At 33.8% G+C, this 17,031-nt stretch overlaps 2 protein-coding genes across 4 annotated transcripts in view; one reads left to right on the forward strand and one right to left on the reverse strand.

Annotated features, from left to right (window-relative positions):
* The window catches only part of Trmt112 (tRNA methyltransferase subunit 11-2), a 123,450-nt gene that overhangs the window by 73,296 nt on the left and 33,123 nt on the right, over window positions 1-17,031 (forward strand). The gene's annotated exons all lie outside the window — the stretch shown is intronic.
* LOC137251939 (uncharacterized oxidoreductase YjmC) lies at window positions 1,403-14,352 on the reverse strand. Of its 3 annotated transcripts, XM_067786977.1 has the most exons (5): window positions 14,246-14,352; window positions 13,610-13,996; window positions 6,845-7,797; window positions 4,198-4,286; window positions 3,991-4,121 (listed from the first exon to the last, which is right to left on the reverse strand). In XM_067786977.1, the coding sequence occupies exons 2-4, from the start codon at window positions 13,839-13,841 to the stop codon at window positions 4,236-4,238; spliced, it is 1,236 nt and encodes a 411-aa protein (XP_067643078.1). In that variant the 5' UTR covers window positions 13,842-13,996; window positions 14,246-14,352; the 3' UTR covers window positions 3,991-4,121; window positions 4,198-4,235. The 3 variants fall into 3 exon arrangements, with proteins under 3 accessions (XP_067643075.1, XP_067643077.1, XP_067643078.1); XM_067786974.1 differs by lacking the exon at window positions 4,198-4,286 and having other exon boundaries at window positions 1,403-4,121; XM_067786976.1 differs by lacking the exon at window positions 4,198-4,286 and having other exon boundaries at window positions 1,403-4,121; window positions 14,208-14,340.

Here is a 17,031-nt window from a genome sequence, read left to right on the forward strand (position 1 = left end):
CAATTTCTCGTCTTGTATTTAAACCAATTGCACAACGTTGATTCAATTCACGATTTTCATCACCAATAAAATAAATTTGCAAAAATTTATAGTCAGCGTCGGGTATGGCAATAACGAACCAGCTTGATGATAAATTTGGCCCTGAATCTGCAACATGTATGCAATTTTAGGTATATGTTGCATAATAATTTTTAAAATTATAGAATACTTTTATGATTCAGATTGATTGGGACAATCCTGTTTAAGTATTTACCTTAAACGTCGGCATAAAATTATCTCTAATAAAGTTAGTAACACCAACAGAAGTAGTTTGAAATGCCGAATTGTATTGCTTAATATGACTCAGAAAGTGCTTCGAATTTTCAGAAGTCCCAAAAATTAATGAAGACAATGGTTCGGGTGGAGTTTTTAAGGCTGGCAATCTCACTTTGCCATTAGCACTACACATGCCGGCCGTTTCACCTGGAAATTTAGCCGCATCACAATGTGGACATATTGCGTCCATTATTCCAATATTTCCGTACATACTGTAATCAATCTGACTGTTGTAATTAAAAGCAGCACGCATAATTTCAGGTACAACAGATCTATTTCGTGCATTACGTTCACGCTGCGATGCATTAGCTTGTGCTCGTTCATCTGGAGTCTGCGATCGCCTTTGTAATGCCGCAGCATTTGCATGACGCGTTCGGCGACCTATATTTCCTCGTGTGGATCCTGGTATTTTTCTTTCAATTAAAAAAGAATAAATTAAATTTAAAAAAATGTCTACATTAATAGTGGTACACCATATGTTTTTTTAAATAAGGAAACACACATTGATTCGTGTAATTCACTTCAACAGTTCCTTACCGTTTTTTACTCGGAAATTCGCTTTGCGCTATATTTCTTCTTTTCACAAATCAAATTGTTACCTTTGATGAAGTTTTAGATGAAATGGCAAAGAAAAGCCGACGCATGCGCTTGAGTTTTTAATGTAACCTTTTTCATATCATATTCTAAATACACGTACTTTAATGTTAAAGCTAAAGACAACATTTTTTTTATTTATTTAACTGAAAAAAAAAAATCTAATTTTTCTTCGAGTTATGGCTCCCGAAACATAGAAAATTGCTTAGTCATAAAAGGGGAGGTGCCACGCCATTTTTTTAAATTTGAAGTTTTTCCTATTTATTGTTAATTGGGATAATTGATATAATGCTCTTTTTTGCAAAGATATAGCTTATTTTATTCGTCCACGACCCTTCTAAAAATCTTTTATGTAAAAGTGGGCGTGGTCCTTAACCCATTTCGTTAATTTTTCTTCAAGGCATTCCTTATAGTAAAGGCAAACTCTCTGCCGAATTTTGTTACGATAGGTTTAACGGTTTCTGATTTATGATAAATAATATTTGTAAAATTGATTTTATCACAAGTGGGCGGTGCCACGCCCATTTAAAAAAAAATTTCCAATATTTACTCAAGTTATCGTGCTAACGGACGGACGGACGGACGGACATGGCTCAATCAAATTTTTTTTCGATACTGATGATTTTGATATTTGGAAGTCTATATCTATCTCGATTCCTTTATACCTGTACAACCAACAGTTATCCAATCAAAGTTAATATACTCTGTGTACAAAGCACGCTGAGTATAAAAAGAAAAATGGTTTATGTTCTTAGAACTTTAAATTCACACTTTGACTTTGACAAAATGGTTCAGCTTAATTCCGGTCGTGCTACGCAGGGAGTGCTATATATTGTAACGAATTTAGAGGAATTCCGCTTATTTGATACCTTCTGCTAACGTTCGAATCGCTAAATTGTTGAATAAATCACTCCAATATTTAGTATTTAAAACTGGTATTTATTTAGATTACCTTAGGATTAGTATTTCACAACCAATAACGTGCTTAAATCAACTGATTACTCAGCTTGCGCTGCTTTTATACTCTCGGTTTACTCGTTCATCCATTTCTCCTAAGATCTAGTAATTTCGCGAAGCGTTGTAGCTCATGCTTGGTTAGTTACCAGCTATATTCATGTATATCTGTAGCCCACGCCTCTCCCATAGCCATATGCGTGTGTATGTGTGCGTAACTACTTCGGCTAATGACTACATATTTGTGTGTGTGAGATATCTTTTCGTCGCCTTCTACATAAGAGTGGCTGCTTTATTGTTGTTGTGCATTTATTTAGTAGCAGCTTAGTGATGCTAATATGCGTCACAATATTCTAAAACTTCGTAAAGCTCTTTTCCGTTTGAATATTCATGGAAGCGTGCCGTATAACGAGTTTTCCAAATATAAAAACGATTCCATAAATACATAACTTATAAATCCATTTGGGAGCAAGATAGCTGGATTTCAAAAAATGTTTCAACCGAGCAAACCACTTGTGATTGAATCCTGATCTGAATAGTTTGTTTCTTCACTTCGTAATAAAAACTAATTTCTTAAAGCATCACAATTTGTCGAAATTTTTTACTGTGGAAAGCAAAAATTAAAAATTTATACAAGTTCTCGCTCGTTATCGAGTTACGAAAAGCCATCTCTGTAACAATTCGATGAAATATTTTGCTGCTATTTTTGTGCACACAAGTGTTGTTTCAGCAGCGGACAGAAAAATAAAGGTGGCAATATTTATTGAACTTAGTGAGTTACTATACATTTTTTATGTTTGTTTGTTTAATGGTGTGTTCAATTTATACTTATTATTTCAGAATTCATGACCGGTTTATAATAATTGAATATTCAATTATTATGTTTTCTAAGAGAAACTGAAAAGAAAGAAATATTTACTAGCATATTGCGATGGTACTATTTCGTAAACCTCCACGTAATCATCATGATGCAATTTCGTAATGTTATCAAAGGTTTCGCCGAGACTCGAACCGCGAATCACACGGTGAAACTGCAGTTGCCTTAACCACTAGACTATCCTGCTTGAATATTCAATTATTATAAGCCGGTGTTAAGCTTTTGAAATCTTAAATAATAAGTATACATTTTTTAAGAAAAAAACGCCTATGAATTTCGTAACTAAAGCTAAAGATAACCAAACTCAAAAACGTTTTCGAAGAAATATTAAATCAAAAAATTTAGTCCAACAAAGTACAAGGCCTATGTCTCTCAAAATTCGCACTGATTTTTGACAAGTTCAAAATTTACATAAAATTTTTTTGAGTATTCTAATTTTTCGAAAACGTTTTTGAGAATGGTTGGCAAAGTTTCAGTTACAAAATACAGGGAATTTTTTCTTAAAATATCGAAAATTACAAAAAAAAAAATGTATTTATGAATTTGAAAAAATTGTCTACTGCTTTTTCTCTGGTCACAGCTGTATTTGTAAAATTTGGTAAGGAATTCTACCTACATACATACATGTGTCTATTCCATACAACTTGCAAATCTTTTGTCAATCTTTAAATAAAAATCGCACACACTTTCATAAATATTGAAAGGTGAATTTTAGATCCAAAATTATTATCTGTGTTTTTCTTATCAACGAAAGTACCCAATACAATTTCTATCATTCGCTGGAAAAAAAAGAAGATATCATAAAAAAGTATACACGTGTGTATGTGCTTAATCTTTGTTCATAGCAAATATTTGCAAAAACTAAATTTTGTGATAGCTTTGGTTGCTCAAACGAGTTTTTTTCGTTGTTACTGCCAAACAAGAGAAGAAAACATAAGAAAGGCATTTAGTAATTTCGATTAAACTTTAATGTTTTTACTTATCAAATAAAAATTTAAGTAATAAACAAATAAAATCTAAATGCACTTAAAAATGCACAAACAACATTATCTAATTTTCGTATTATATACATTAATTAGCTGACATTTAGTCATTTAAAGTTAAAGCTGCGTTTTAATTGATGATATTTGAGCTTAAATACGAACTTAACCTTAACATATTTGCTATATAATAGTTTACAATGGCGTGCAAAAGTATAAAAGGCACATTTTTTATATCTAACTTAAATAAAACTTAAAGAATTAATATTTAAACGTTCTGCTAAAGTCGCACAAGTCTTTAATTGATTTTCCAAGTATTGAATTCCACCAGCTGCATCTACTGCTTTCATATTCATGTCTTCTTTGTCGCCAGCGACTAATACGGGTTTTGATGGATCAGTCTAAAAAGAAGTAAAGGGGTGTTAATTTTATTTAAGTCAATCTGATTTAATGCAATTAAAAAGGTACTAGCCCGACCATCTCTGGAACGATTTAGTATGACCACATGAAACCTTCTAGGCCATACCGTCCTCCCATCCCCTAGATCCATGAGAAACTTGGAGAGCCTCGGATGTTAAAGAAACAAGATGCGCCACGTGTAAGTGAGGTTGAGGTTGTGTTGGAGAAGATATATATTGCGCTGGCAACCCATTGAAAAGGTTGCGCTACACAACCCCTTGAATCAATTTGGTATTTTAGTCGCCTCTTACCATATCATCACTTACGCAGTTCTTTTAATAAAACTTATTGAAAGGATTTTGACAAAAATGTTGATTTCGCGGTATTTGTATTAAATTTTAAAATTTTTTACATTAATTTTCTGCATGCTTTTTTATTTGATTTTAAGTTATTTTATTAACATTAATTTTATTTCATTTTAATTTATTTTGTTGCTTTCTTTTTTATTTAATTTTGATAAAACAAAAACAATTGTTATTTTGAGATGTTTTATTTAATTTTATTTCATTTTATCTTACTTTTATTTATTCGATTTAATTTTTTTTATTTTTTTATTTCATTTTTTTTTAATTTTATTTCACTTCATTTAATATTTTTATATTTGTGCTTATTTTGTTTTATTTTACTGTATTTTAATATTTAATACTTTCTAATTTAGATTTTATTTTTATTTACTTTACTTTATTTTTATATTTTTATTTTATTTTTATTTATCTTGTTCCATTGGCTTTTATTTTAAGTCGTTTTATTCCATTTTATGTTATTTATTATTGCTATATTTTATTTATTTTTTATTATTATATTCTTTATTTTTTAGTTATTTTATTTTACTTAATTGTATTTTATCTTATTTTATTTTGCTTTTTTATTTAACTTTTTATTTTATTTTTTATTATTTCATTTAATGTTATTTTATTTTACTTTATTTTTTTTCTTATTTTAATTTATTTTATCATAAATATTATACTATTTTATCTTATTTGATTTTACTTAATTTTTATCTTATTTTATTTTATCTAGTTTTTTTATGTTATATTATTTTATTATATTCCATTTTATTTTACTTTATTTTTTTCTTGTTTTATTCTATTTTATTTTATTACTTTTTTATTTTTTCTTTTATTTTATTTATTTTTGCAATTTTGTTTTCTCTTTTTTATTTTATGTTATTTCATTATATTCTGTTTTATTTTTAATTCATTTTTATTTCATTTTATTTAAATTTTTATAGTATTTTATTTTATTTTATTTTACACTTTTTGAATTTTATTTCTTATTTCAATTCATTTGATTTTATTATTTCATGTTTTTTATTTTATTTTCCTTTTATCTTATTTTATTTTTATTTTATGTTACTTGTTTTAAAATATTCCATTTAATTAAATTTTTTAGATTATTTTATTTCTTTTTACCTTACCCAGTTCTATTTTTTCTTGTTTTGATTTTTTTTATTACTTTTTTATTTTATGTTTTTTCTAATTTTTTTATATTGTTTTCTCTGTTTTATTCTTTTCTTATTTTGTTTTATTTAATATTATTATTTTTATTTATTTTATTTCACTTCATTTATTATTTTATTTTTATTTTCTTTTAGTTTATATAATTTGATTTAATGTTATACTACATATTCTCTATTTAAGTTTTTTTTCCTCTCTTAATGTTCTTTCGTTTTATAAAAAATGTACTTTTTTGGATTTTAATTATTATTTTTTTTTTGGTTTCATTATAAATATTTTTTTATTTTTATTTTTTTTTACACATTAAGTTTTATTTCAATTTACTTTCATTGCTTATGCCAATATGACAATACTTTATTTTCTTGTATTTTTCTTGTATTTTTTCCTCAATTTTTTGCGCATATTCCAAAAAACAAGGAAAGTACAAGAAAAATATAATCTAGTTTGTTAAAAAACAAATGAGTCATTAGTATTTCGTTAGGCTATTGTGACATTCGGCTGTTTTTTTTTTTTTTTTTTGTATTTTTTTTTTTTAACAATCAAAAATTAATTTTTTGGAAAAATTTGTGCATAAATACAAAACGAAAATCAACGTGCTGGGGAAGTCATTTAAGCCAACAAGGAATCCATTATTTTTCCGTATTATTTTCTTTTATTTTATTGTGAAAATATTTGACGAAAAATAAAGTTTTAAAAATGTGTAACATGTCTCGGTCATTTATTTTGTGCGTTATGTTGGTCTCGTCTTCGCATATGAGTTATTGTTATTGTAATTTACTTTTCCAATAAAGTTTCGTCACTTTTTCTAGCTAAGAATCAAAGACAAAATAAAGTAGTGTCATATAGGTATTACTAGCTTAAATTATTTTAAAACTAAGTTAATGGAGTTCAAATTTTCGTGCGTTTGCAATCTTAAATTTTAATTTTTTTGAATTTACATATTTTAACATTTCTAGATTTCAAAGAGGAAAGGATAAACGACAGCTTTTGTTGTTGCTTTTTTTGCAATGACGTGCACAACAGTGTATTTTGTTAGTATATTTTTAAAATTAGACTACAAGAGTTTGCAATTGCAATGATGCTAAACCATTTCCACGAAATTCTGAACTCCCTTAAGATTTGATGCTTTTGCACGTGTGATGATATGATGTTCGTCTTCTCACTTTTCGTTTTAACATTTATTCAAGTGTTTCTTCCCTCAAACTTACCGGTTCACAGCCCCTTAGTCGTCCATTGAAGTCAACCATGCGATCTTCGAAACCAGGCGCAAAACATTTGGGATCAACAGCAATAAAAACCTGCCCCAAATCAGCTGCCGTATTCGCGCCTGTATGCGTCCATTTGCGCACCTTTGTCGAGTAATTAGCACCAGCAGCAACACCCGAAATAATATCCACCATAGCACCCAATCCATATCCCTTGTAACCAGATGTAACTTCAGCACCACCAATTGGCATTAAACAGCCCGTATTGAAAGCTAGCTCCGGATCATTTGTTTGCTTACCAGTTGGATCTTGCGCCCAACCATCGGGCAATGGTTCACCTTTGCGACGTTGTATTTCGATTTTACCTACGGCAACCGCGGTCGTAGCCATATCCAATAAGAATTTATCCTCTTTTGCGGGAGCACCAAATGATATGGGATTTGTGCCCAATGCTGCCTCTTTCGAACGTGTGGGTGCCATTAGTGGTGATGTATTCGTTGCAGTTAAACCCATTAAACCTTCCTTCAATGCGCGCAATACATACCACGATGCAATGCCATAGTGATTCGAACCTTTGGCGCATACCCAACCAACACCAACCGTTTTTGCTTTTTTAATAGCCAAATCCATACAAAAATTACCAACAACTACACCCAAGCCATTACGTCCATCCACCCAAGCTGTGGCTAGTGTCTCTTTGAGTATTTGTGGTATGGCAGCGCCATCTGTTGAATTGATCGTCAAATCATTAATATACATTTCGAGACGATTCATGCCATGACTGAAATGACCACGATAATCAGCAGCTACTAGGAGATCGGCCATAGCCTCAGCGTGATCTTTAGGCACATTTACAGCTAGAAAACAATCGGTCATAAAGCGTTTAGATTCCGCTACCGGCACGAGTTTAGATTGTTGAGGAGTTGACATTTTTCGATGCGAAATCGTGTGAATGTCTAAAAAAAGCGTTTGTGAATAAGTAAGAAGCTGGCAGAACACGCGTTTAGACTATTGATTTGGAAAATAAAAAAAATAATACAAAGAACAACGGCAGTGTAATAAAACGACGAGACTGTCGCGCTTGACTGTCCGCAAATGAATGAGCATTGTTGGGTGGTGACTTTTATCTCGTAAATAAAATTTAGCATTTCATGTAGATAAGTGCAAGTGCGGGTGACTTACAAGTAAACGAGGACGCAAAATTTAAATGAATTAGACATATGTACGTAAGTACGTACAGACACATATGTATATGCATTATCATAAAATAAACGCCGTTCTACTGGAACCATTATTTATTCGTTGGCAGCTTTGTTTTTCTTATCAGGCAGTCAAATATTTAAAAAACAAGTAAAGGTGTCTAATTTCAGGTGTAACCGAACATATACTCAGCGTGAACTTTAATTGTATATTTCATTTTAGATAAATTACTTTTCTACATAACACGTGGCACCGCGCGTTTAAAAAAAAATGTCTCCATTTCCTCTTACGATAAAACTTGATAAGTGAAATATCATTGATTCAAAACTATCTTTTGCTAAGTTATTGCTTATTATTCTAGTCTACGACCCTTTTAAAAATCTTTTATAATAAAGTGGGCATGGTCTTTAACCGATCCTGTCCATTTGTTCTAGAAATATTTCCTGCTATAGGGAAAATTTATGTACCCAATTTTATTACGATCCGTTAATTTTTCTTCGAGTTATGGCTCCCGAAACATAGAAATTTGCTTAGTCGTAAAAGCGGCGGAGCCACGCCTATTTTTTAAAATTTGAAGTTTTTACTAATTATTGTTATAAATCCATTTGGGAAATGAAATACCATTGATATAAAGCTCTTTTTTGCAAGATATAGCTTATTTAATTCGACCACGACCCCTTTAAAAATCTTTTATATAAAAGAGGGCAGCATTCCTTATTAGTAAAGGCAACCTCTCTGCCGAATTTTGTTACGATAGGTTTAACGATTTTTGATTTATTATTAATAATATTTGTAAAATTCATTATATCACAAGTGGACGGTGCCACGCCCATTTAAAAAAAAATTTCAAATTTTTATCACGAGTCTCAATATCAGTTCTCATGTCAAATTTCAACATTCTAGGTGTATTCTTTACTAAATAATCAGGTTTTTTGTGTTTTCCAAAACGTTATATGTATATATAAAAAGTGGGCGTGGTTATCATCCGATTTCGCTCATTTTCAATACCAATCCAGATAAGCTCGTGTACCAAATTTGGTGCAGATATCTCAATATTTACTCAAGTTATCGTGTTAACGGACGGACGGACGGACTCAATCAAATTTTTTTCGATACTGAGGATCTTGATATATGGAAGTCTATACCTATTTCGATTCCTTTATACCTTTACAACCAACCGTTATCCAATCAAAGTTAATATACTCTGTGTGCAAAGCAAGCTGAGTATAAAAAAATGCAATGTTGACAAAACACCCGAAACAAGCGGCAAGTCGGTTTGTGCAAATATACTAAGTACTTATGCATGTTTGTACATATATACATATTCTATACATATTCCACGCTTAGATCTAATAATGAACTAACTCAAATCTGGAGTATTGAAGATTTGCATACAACCAAGTTATTTAATCCAGTACCGATAGATCTGTGTCATCGATTCAATAATTTCTCTCCGTGAAATGACTCAGTGAAAACTACTGAGAAAATACTTAGTAAAAACTCGGCTGCTACCGAAAACTTTTCCAAATACGCTCAAAAAATCTATCTCTCACTCTCAATCTTTTCTCTTTCACGTCCTGTCTTTCCCTTCTTCTCCCCTCCTCTCTTCCTTTCTTCCCAACTACATATCTTTCAAGCTTTCCTTCACCCTTCCTTTCTATCACAGTTACGTCCCTCACCCTTTTATCCCTTAATCAACTGCTTATCCTCTTATTTCCCATTCGTCTCTGTCCTTTTTACCTCAGCCTCACGTCTTTCTTTTTTCGGCACGTGAGGAATGTGAATGATGGCTGGACGATGAAGCTATAGATTTTTACTGGCCAGTCATTTTCTTGACGTTCCGGCTGCGCAGGAACTTTACTTGCATCAAGGCAATTTTTAGCACTGCTGTAATGCCTGTCATCATCCTGCGAGAAATCCAACATGTGTAAGCTATTAATTATTTGAAGCCCTATAAGTCTCAGTGCCTGGATGGCATTACTCCTGCTTAACTTCGAAGGCCTTTAGGGGTTTTGCCGCTTGACGCCATAATTTGCACTAATTGTTTAGAACGACGCAATATGGCGAGATCCTGGAACACTATCAAAGTTACCTTCATTCCAAAGGTCGGTATTAGCTCTCAATTATGATCTAAAGATTTTAGGTCAATCAGTCTATTGTCTGTACTCTAAAAACGTTTGAGCCCCAGATTGATCTATACGGGACGGGATTTCTCGGGGGTTGCTGTCGGAATCGAACTATCTTTGGGTCAATTCTAGATATTGAAGGGGCTTTTAACAATGTCTTGCCTGGGGGCATCGAAAAAGATATGGTTGGTTTGCTGTGGATTCGAGGGACTCTGGTGCAATTCATTAACAAACTTTCGTGCAACAGAACTGTTGCAGCAGAATGGAAGGGAGCCACAATCGAGAAATAGATGCTCAATGGCACGCCACACGGAGGGTTCTGTCTCTTCTAGAGATATAAGTCAGTGACAGGCTAGTGGTTCGTTTGCAGCTACCATGTGCAATGTTTAATAGAACTATCTAGATATGGAGAATAAGTGAACCGTGTCATGTGGTCTGACCATCGGCAAGAACTGGGACCTATCGCCAAAGGTGGTGTACTGAATTTGAGAGATATTAGTCAAGCCCGTTGTGGTGTGATGGTAGAGTTCTCCGCCTACCAAACCGAAGAGCCTGGGTTCAGGCCCGGGCAAAGCAACATCAAAATTTTGGAAACAAGTTTTTTTCAATTAGAAGAACATTTTTCTAAGCCCCTCGCCCCTCGGCAGTGTTTGACGAGTGTATTTCTGCCATGAAAAGCTCTTAGTGAAAACACACCATTCGGAGTCGGCATAAAACAAGTAGGTGCCGTCCCGCCAATTTGTAGGAAGAATTCAAAAAAGGAGCACGACGCAAATTGGAATAGAAGCTCGGCCTAAAATCTCTTCGGAGGTTATCGCGACTTACATTTATTTTTTGTTTTTTAGTCAAGCCAATACTCCTATGGGCTGTTTATATGGTAAAATGTACTGGATACAGCGATCATTACCAAAATCCTGGTGTCAGTACGGTGAACGGCGCTGATTGGGAGAAATATATCGCTCTGAATGTTATGCTGTGAACACATTTGATGGGATTTTGCGGCCAAGGCGGCTGCGGCCAGGGGGAAATGAGATCTTTGATCTTGGGAACTTTATCATTCTTACCAACTTCGACTCAATTCCAGACAGAACAGATTATTGCGTTCCGACAATTGCTCTCTGAGGTGGCTTCAACATTTTCCTCAAAAGGGGAATGGGGTGAGCGACCTACTTGGAGCAGGGGACCAGCTAACTACTTAGTTTACGGAAGGGTGGAAGTTGGAAAGAAAGGTTGGCGACGGGGTCTGTGCTGGACTGTGGTACAATCGAAATTGATCTTGAAATGCATGACCACACTTGCGATTGCTTCAAATTATTTCAAGTTAGGGTTTTCTGAGTTCTGGGGTATAGTAATATCCCAGGCAACTATCACGCTTATACCCAGTAAGTGAAGTTCTGGAGTGAATTCAGAAGTTCCGTTGGCCATCGAAACTGCTAGGCAAATGCTAAATTTATACATAGCCTTGTAGGGTAACGAAATACTTCTGGCCGAAAGTGAATTACTGGTGATCTGCCAAAATCATTGGGCTCACTAAATCTTATTTATTCTTGGTGTTTGAAGTTCTGATGGGCATCTGTCCAATAGAAGACTCTTTCTGCTGCAGCTGCATTGGGGAAGTGAAGTCATTAAGTCACTTTATGCTTGACTGTTTAGTTTTTTCTAGGCGAAAGTCGTTTACTTCGGATCTTCGGAGTATTTATGCAAGGTCGAGCTCAGTCATATTGGCTACACAGTGTTTCTTCAATTAATTAAAGCTTACGTCAAGTTTACTTTATGTAAATATATGGTAAAAGCTTAATGCAGACTAGGTAAGTTTCTACCACCGTTTGACCGCCGCACAGCCCAACTCCACCTAACCTTGCCTCTCCTACTCCCTCTTACACCATCTCTGTTTTGACATCTGCGGCTATCTCTACCTGGCTCTACGTTCTTCCCGACATTGGAGATCAACGCTCTATCCTAGCACTTCGTATCTATTCTATATCGCTCCGTAATGGTCACTCTTAATACATTTGAAATATAAAAGCTCAACTTTAGTTCGAGAAAAGCATAACAACAATAAATTACAATTTGGCACATTATACCTCAAAAAACTTTACCCGGCTTTTTTTCTTAATTTTGTGAGTACTTGTTTTAATATTACATACAAATGTATGGAATTTAAAGTTTTAATGCCGAGTTCGAAGCATTTATATGGCAACAGTATACTTCGTGAAATTCACTAAAAATGCAATTTGAACTTTGATCACTTTGAAACATTCCTTAACCGTCCCTAATGGGGACCAAAATTTATATGTTACAGTTTGAGGTCTTGGTATTATCGCTTGAAGAAGCGGCTCTTTTTAAGGACCACCCTAGTATACATGCATATATGAAAGTATCACCTTATGAGAGGAGTATCACCCTATCTCGGCATTCGTTCCGAAATCCTTCTATCCTCGCAAACTTTTGAAAAGTGCTAATGGAATTTTAGTGCAGGTTTGGTTCAAAAAGCCCTATCTCAGCATAAACTACTAAAAATACTGTGACGAATATTAGCATCACTAAGCTGCTACTAAATAAATGCACAACAATCATCAAGTCATCAGCCGAAGTAGTTACTCACACATACACACGCATATAGCTATAAACTACAAATATGCATGTACTCATATAACTAATTACCAAGCAGGAGATACAAGAGTTCTAGAAGGTGAAACGTCTAGACCTTTGGAGAAATATGCAAAGAAGCAACGGAGAGTATAAAAGCAGCGCAAGCTGAACAATCAGTTTAATCAGTTTTATTTAAACACGCTATCAGTTGCGAAGTGAAGTATAATTGTACTACCCCCAAATTAGTGTAATAAAGCCCATTTTGCAATACAGAATATTGGAGTGATTTATTCAACTGTTTACCGATTCGAACGTTAGCAGAAAGTTTAAAATAAGCAGAATTTCCCTAAATTCGTTACAATACATTTTGAGATAGGCCGTTCTTCAAACGAATTCTAAGATATAGAGTTTTGGAACGGTCACTTCCAATGAGGCGTCGATACATAAAACTTTCAGCACTTTCAGCGAACACATTTTTTTTTTTTTTTGATACGTTAAAAAACATGTTTCCATCAGTTGGGTGATAGAAAATTTATTCTATAAACGGCGAGTAGAGCCAACTGCCAAATGAAATAACTATCCTTAAATTTTAAGGAAAAGGAATTCTAAAATTGTTTTTGACAATATTAAGAGCAAAAAGGTAATCATTTCAAAATGTCAAACAGTCAGACAGCCGAATAAACACGTTGACCGAATGTAGCGAAAAAAATTAATGCACAGTAATTTTACGTAAAATCCCAACGGTTGAGTGGATCAAACATGTTCAATTGTGCGTTCAGAAAGTTATCACTCCACGATTGATCAACAATGTTGGCGGAAAGCGCCTATTAAATCTCATCAATCGGCTCACCAAAATAACGATCCACTGCAGCTCTAGTATTAACGAGTCTTTGCCTTCCAAACTGCATTTTCCCACTGCCCGTCAAACTGTTAAAATTTCTTTTAAAAACTGCAAATAACCAGCAAAGATGACCGTCGTCGACTTTTTCGTATAAATATTTGTGAAGTAAAGTTGACAAACAACACCACTGTGCATTGCTGACGGATCGTGAGGTCGATGACAACAAAGTCAACGAAGTCATTTTTTATTAAAAAGTTTCCTCTTTGAAGTATCTCTTATCATTAACAATTTGCTTTAGTAGCAATAAACAGAAGCGGCTGTGACAGTTATCACTTTAGTTGTTTTCTTGTTGTTGTTTTTTTAGCAGAGTAATCGAATCATTATGTTGATGTTTGACTAAAAGAGAGTGTGAAAAAATATTAAATAATAGTAACTGTGTGAATTATTTCATATGTGTTTGTATGTATTAAATAATTTAATTTGCATCGTATTGCAGCAAATGCAAGAGCATAAATATATGTATGTATATAGCTACTTTTGTCGATCGAAATTTATTATACATATTTAATTTTGTTTATAGGTATGACTGTCAATCACTTGCACTAACTTTTAGTTTAATAATATTATTTCTTTCATTAGTTTTACCATTCTAAAATCGTTCAAGAAAACGAAGAGAATTAATAATGAATACAATATTAGGGACGCAGTCTAACGGCCGCCTCTAGCTCTCATTGTCCACTGTCGGCTTGTTTCTAACAATTGTAGTACTACTACTAATCATTCAAGTAAATCAAGTTTGTATATAACTTAACATTAGGGTGTTCAAATTAGGGCAGCTTTTTTTCTACACGTTAATACTTTAGATTTTTTCAAAAAAACAACAATTTTTTCAACAACTTTGGCTTGTATAAAGTGACACAAAAAACAGATAATAGGAAAGAGATTGGTTTTAAGATACATAATTTGATTTTCTCTCCAATGCGCCCAAATTTCATCTCAAACTATATAATCAATTTAATGTAACCCCACAGTCAAGTGTAATTAAAAAAAATGGCCGCCATTTCCATTTCTCAACTTATAGGTGTCTATCGTTCAGTAGCATAGAACTGGGGAGAATTCGCCTTTATCTGATAAAGCCCCGCCACATAAGCAGTTTTTTATAGATGCGTTTTACTCAATCTTATGCATTATGAGTAGATTGCACGTATTTTTATGGACGTGGAAAAGTGGCCAACTCCCAATTTTTCTTGCAAGCAAAGCATAAGAAGAATTTGAGATTTGCTTTGCCTAAGGTTACGTTAGGTTGAACTGGCCGGTCCATGAGGACCTCACATAGACTGATTGAGCCCGTAGTGTTACCAGAAGATTGTTTTAACGACCAACTGAAAACCCTGCTTTGCCTAAGGGTGCAAGTAAAATTATTTTTCAGTATCGGTTGGTAACTTTTCTAACATTTTTCGCAATTAAAAACTGCAATATAACAATCGAATACGACACAAAATATGTTAGCAAGTAGAGCCTACGACTTCTCGAACTTGTTCGAGAAGAGATTTTTCGCGAGTCTCGCCTTCTCGCGAGATTCTCGAAATACTCGTAATACTCTCGAGCTTCTGGACTTTCAATTCTCGCGAGATTCTCGAATCTCGAATTACTAGTAAGGCTCGCGAGCTTCTCGACATTCAATTTAATCGATTCATTGGCTGTTTTATATAGAGCTTACGATTTCATCTGGAGCACAAGCGAACATTTCCACAAAACCACAACTAAAAAACACCCAAATGTATAGAATATTGCCAATGCAGCGACTGAATTGAAAGTCGAGAAGCTCGCGAGTATTACGAGTATTTCGAGATTCGAGAATCTCGCGAGAAGCCGTGTTCTCGATGTCTCGTTAAAAAAACAAAATATTGTCAAAAAAATTATATCTATAATAAATATGTCATTATTAAATGCCATTGAAACGCAATGTAATCAAAAACAAAAAAAAAAAATGTACAAGTAAAAATACCAAGTGTATACATATTGTCCATACATCAAATAAGTATATATCGAGAAGCTCGAGAGTATTACGAGTACTTCGGAACACGAGAATCTCGCGAAAGTCGAGTTCTCGATTTCTCGGGTCTCGAAAATCTCGCTTGTGATCGAGAAGAAATCGTAAGCTCTATTAGCAAGTATTTTTGTTGTATAGGGCGAATGTTTATAAGAGTGCTTCGCGAAATTTGGTATGTGAATGGGCAATGCTAGAAAAACTTCAATTGCCAAGTCTGAATTTCCTTCATATTTATAAACGCAACATCTTGGTTGATTGTGGCGATGTTACTGGAATGCATAAGCTTGTTGAACGGATCTATACAAAAATTTCATTGTGCCGCGGCCTTTAATTGGTCTAAGGAAACATTTACTGGCTTGTTGGCGTAGAGGGATCAACGTGGTCATACTAAATCGTTCCCGAGATGGTCGAAATACTGCCTTTATGGTGCTTGTTACCGGAACGTACTGGGTCTACATATATCCGGCAAAGGATCATGAACCCCGATAACACTCCCCTAACCTTGAGGGTGTCCTTATCGCTACAATAAAAACAACAACATTAACTAAAATTAGGCAGATTTTTTGTTATTTTCTATAATTTTTCCTTCGGAACTTTGCTTTTTATCTCTAAGGTATTCGTGTTTCAATTATTATTGACAAATATCATCTTAAAATGACACACCCTAATGTACATATGTGTGTATAATGAACCTTTCGTTTAAAACGTTTGCCATGGCGAACTGTTGAGAGAGAATTTGCTTGGTACCTACAACCCTAGCCTCACTACTCGAACATTCTCTTTGTTTATTATGCTCTTGGGTAATTCCGCGCTAAGTACATATTTAGCATTTAAATATTTTTTATTGACCATTTTGTACTAGTGAAAAGTCAAGAGAATTCGCACAATCGGCATCTGAGTATACCTACATATGTAAATAGTATTATTGTATAGAAAGGAAAATATATTATATAAACATGCCCTTATATGTATGTGTATGTATGTAATACATTAGACCGATTCTGTTAACTCATTACCTAATAAACAGGTGAGCTGGTTTAGGGGCCGCCTTGGTGTGTTGGTAGCATGCTCCGCCTACCACACCGAAGATTGTGTGCTCAATTCCCGGTCAAAGAGACATCGGAAATTTAGAAAAAAATTTTTTCAATTAGACAAAAAGTATTTCTTAGCGTGGTCACCCTAGGTAGTGAATTGGCAAACACTCCGAGTGTATTTTTGCCATAAAAATCTTCTTAGTGGAAATTAATCTGCCTTGCTGAAGGCGCCTGGAGTCGACATAAAATATGTAGGTTCCATTCCGCCAGTTTGTCGGAAAAATTAAAAGGAGCACGACGCAAATTGGAAAAGAAACGCGGTCTATAATCTGTTCGGAAGTTAT

This window comes from Eurosta solidaginis, chromosome 5, assembly GCF_040869045.1.
Source record: "Eurosta solidaginis isolate ZX-2024a chromosome 5, ASM4086904v1, whole genome shotgun sequence".
Lineage (NCBI taxonomy): Eukaryota > Metazoa > Arthropoda > Insecta > Diptera > Tephritidae > Eurosta > Eurosta solidaginis.

Coding starts and splice junctions, on each gene's coding strand:
- LOC137251939 (XM_067786974.1), bottom strand. CDS start 13,841: ATGACTTCGTTGACTTTGTTGTCATCGACCTCACGATCCGTCAGCAAT. Junction 7,798..13,609: donor TGCAGTGGATCGTTATTTTG/GTGAGCCGATTG, acceptor CGCTTTTTTTAG/ACATTCACACGATTTCGCAT. Junction 4,122..6,844: donor GACTAAGGGGCTGTGAACCG/GTAAGTTTGAGG, acceptor ACTTCTTTTTAG/ACTGATCCATCAAAACCCGT.